We start from the raw sequence: 3,475 nt of genomic DNA, 5'->3' as shown, positions 1-3,475 counted from the left end.
TGAGAATCAAGAATTAATTTATTTACAGTGTTGCTTCCTTTTTGCTTTTGAGGTGTCCTCCTCTAACTTTTCAATACCACTCCCTTAACAAGATCTTCTAGGAGCAGAAACACATGAGTGATACAGCAAGGCTCCGACAAGATGCATTCTTCAGGAATTTCCTTGTTCTTCCTCAGCTGGAGGTGGGAAAAGGACAAGTGAGATAAATATTCTGGTGAGTGGTACCCAGAGCCCTGGATATCTCTGTGTTCTGGTGGCTATGTGAGTTCAAGCCTGTTAAACTATGAGAAACTGCTTCACCTAAAAATGTACAGTTGCAGACAGATAACAGAATGGGAATGACTGGACACATTCAAAATATCTATGCTACAGAGAGGGGAGGCAGATTCATCCTGAAAATACATGAGCTATCCAAACACACATTCGCTCTCAGCAGCTGCATTTCCCATGGGAAAGCAAATTAACCCAGGGAAGAGTTTGAAAGGTCCTCATTAAAGAGATGTGAATAACACTAACATTTCACCAAGGTATTTGGGAGACAATTCCTCAGTACCTTTCAGTGTCTGCAGCATAGCAGATGTGGCCGTAAAAAGGGCAGAGACACAAAAGGCTGAGTGTGATGTTCCATCCCAAGGGAGACCTGAATCTTATTTGCATACAGTGACACTAACACAGAGGAAAAGACAATTGCCACTGTAGAAACAAAGGCAGAAACAGTGAGATTGCTGTATGCAGGGAAGGAAAGTGAAAGCTGTATCTGATCTTAAAGACGAAGTTGGGTGGCAGCATTGCTTTTGGTCTCTGTACTGGCATGGGGACTGCAGTAGGCACAGTGAGGAAAATGCAGAGTAGACACAGGCCAAGAAAACACAAGGTCTGCAAAGACTCTAGTTCAAGACTACTTGCAACAGTCCCTGCTGAAGCATCTCAGTTGTTCATGTGCACCTACCTGTGGTGCAGGGAGCACTGTATTCCTGTGTGGCAAACTCATCTGGAAACAGAAGGGAAGGGAGAGTGAGCTGTCATGATCCCTGGCACTGCTGGCAGAGGAATGGGTGCCACAGACATGCTTTTCCCAGACCCCCAGAGCAGGCTGGTGCCTCCATCCCCAGTTTCCCCAGAGATCCCAGTTGGGGTGGGGGTAGCCCCAGTCCCAGCCCTGTCTGGGGGCAGTGGCAGCAAGGCAGAGCCACCCGCACAGGCAGCTCCAGCAGGTCTACTTGCCAGCATAGCCAAGGGCTGCTCAGACACCTCCTCCCAGCACACAGGGCTGAGGTGGACACAGAGAGCTCTGTCACTGCCACCCTGGCACAGCAGCCAGGACAGCAGAGGCACAAGGAGCAGCAGGTGTGCCTGGAAGCACAGGCACAGCCACACTGCAGGGCCAGAAATGAACACAGGACCAGCATCCATGGCACTCCCAAAGCTCAGGGCATGGCTGGGGTGGCAGTGCCAGGCTGGGGCAGCTGCGGGTCCCCACAGCTCCTGAGGCCCTCCCTGTGTCCCCCTGCCCAGCCTCACCCACTTGCAGCACTCACCTGTCTCGTAGTAGTCATAGACCTTCACCTGGGCTGGCTTCAGGCCCCGCACGGGGATGTCCCGCTCCACCGTGAAGGAGAAGCTCAGGGTGTCCCTGCCCAGCTGGGGAAGGGAAGCAGTAGAGGCTCAGGGGGGCTCTGTCCTGCAGGGGCTCCCCTGTGTCTCTGCTCTGTCCCCAGGCTCCCATCCTCTCCCCAGCCACCCGTGCTCCGGGGGGACACAGGACTGTAGGGCTGGCTGAGGGGCAGAAGCAAACACTGGGACCATTCCCCATCCTCGGGGAGGCTCTGCTGCTGGGGAAATCTGTGCACAGGGTTGAGGGAATGCTGGCTGAGGGCTTGGAGAGAAGTAGCATTAAGTCTAAAAACTTTAAGTTTATAGTCAGTAAAAGATAGTAAATTATTCAGTCCCATTTTTAGCAGAGCCATGGTAGTTTTGAGTCCCAGATTTTTGCTCTATGCAGCCAAAATTCTCCATGCCTGTGTTTCTGCCCCATCCTCACCTTTTCCAGGTATAGCAGAATGTGGTTGGTATTCAGCTCTGTGCGCTCAACAACAGGGTGGCCTTCCAGCTGAAGAAAGAAAACCAAGAGGTCACTGCACTGAAGGAGGTCTCCCTGTGTCCCTTGCACAGCCCTGTGGGTGGGATGTACTCTGGATGAAATACTGCAGTACTCAGGGAACTAAGCCAGCAGCACAGAGCTGCCTCCTGGGTGTGCCACACAAATATCATGGTCTCCAGCCCTCCCTTTGCCAGGCTGGCTGAGGAAACACAACCTGGCTCCAGAAGAGCCTCAGCATTGGATCAAACACAGTGATGGAACAACTAAATGAAAATACGTTCCTTCTGGCTTGCTAGTTGTGCACCACTTTATTTTCCAGTTCATGCACCTAATCAGCATCTCAAACAGTCACCCAACACCTAAAGAGTCACAATGTTACAAGATGTTTTTAGATCAGCAAAGGGAAAAAGGAAACAGCACTACTTTTGAATGCACTGTGCACAGACAATGTTTATGGGGAGCTGTTGGGACACAGTGAAAATAAAAGTGCCCATCATCAGTCTAAAGAAAAAATTATTTATTATATTTTTTCTTAGACTGATCACGTCGTCTCCCCTTGAGCTGGCTTTAAGCCATGTATGAAAAGAGGATACTGTAAAAATCAAATGTGCAAACGACAGTGACAAAATCAAGCTGAAGCTATGTCGCTCGCTACAGACATTCAAAAGGTGTCATGAATATAAAAAAAGTGGATGTTTTCTCTTTGTATTCAGCACTGGTGATGCTGCACATTGAATTCTGAACTCAGTTTTGGACCCCTCGCTTCAGACCTTGGAGCAACTCCAAAGACAATGATCCTGGAAAAAGGACTGGAATGTAAGTCTTATGAGAAGTGGCTGATGGTACTGAGATTGTTTAGTCTGAAGAAAAGGAGGCTCGAGGGAACCTTATTGCTCTCTACAACTCCCTGAAAGGAGGTTGCAGCAAGGCGAGGGAGGGACAGTCTCTCCTCCCAGGCAAATAGTAATAGAACAACAGGAAATGTCCCCAGATTGTGGCAGGGGAGATTCATGTTGAATATTAGGAGAAATTGTTTCTCTGAAAGAGGGATAAAGCATTAGAACGGCCTTTGTGGGAAAGTGGTGAATTCCCTATTCCTGGAAAAGTTTAAAAAAACAGTAGATGGGGCATTTTGTGATATGATAATAACTTAGTATGGTGCTATTTGGTGGAAGGTTGTACATAGAGATCCTTTTCAGCCTTAATGACTCTATGATTCAATGTTGCTTGTATGAAAAACAAGCTCTTACCTTCCTCACTGAGGACTTCAAGGGGACAAATCCTGACAGCATCTTCACATCAACAATCACCATGTTGGAGACATTGCGCTCCCCTGTGTAACTGAGGAACCAAGCAACAAAGATCCAACGCACA

At 48.6% G+C, this 3,475-nt stretch overlaps 1 protein-coding gene across 1 annotated transcript; it reads right to left on the bottom strand.

Moving 5' to 3' along the window:
• LOC121341044 (pregnancy zone protein-like) lies at positions 1 to 3,440 on the bottom strand. The gene is made up of 5 exons (XM_041414220.1): positions 3,352 to 3,440; positions 2,042 to 2,110; positions 1,539 to 1,641; positions 950 to 991; positions 1 to 176 (listed from the first exon to the last, which is right to left on the bottom strand). The coding sequence occupies exons 1-5, from the start codon at positions 3,412 to 3,414 to the stop codon at positions 151 to 153; spliced, it is 303 nt and encodes a 100-aa protein (XP_041270154.1). The 5' UTR covers positions 3,415 to 3,440; the 3' UTR covers positions 1 to 150.
• Between the last annotated feature and the right edge of the window lie 35 nt (positions 3,441 to 3,475).

This window comes from Onychostruthus taczanowskii, unplaced genomic scaffold (genome assembly GCF_017590055.1).
Source record: "Onychostruthus taczanowskii isolate IOZ18803 unplaced genomic scaffold, ASM1759005v1 scaffold44, whole genome shotgun sequence".
Lineage (NCBI taxonomy): Eukaryota > Metazoa > Chordata > Aves > Passeriformes > Passeridae > Onychostruthus > Onychostruthus taczanowskii.
This window is presented reverse-complemented; position numbering and strand designations above follow the sequence as displayed.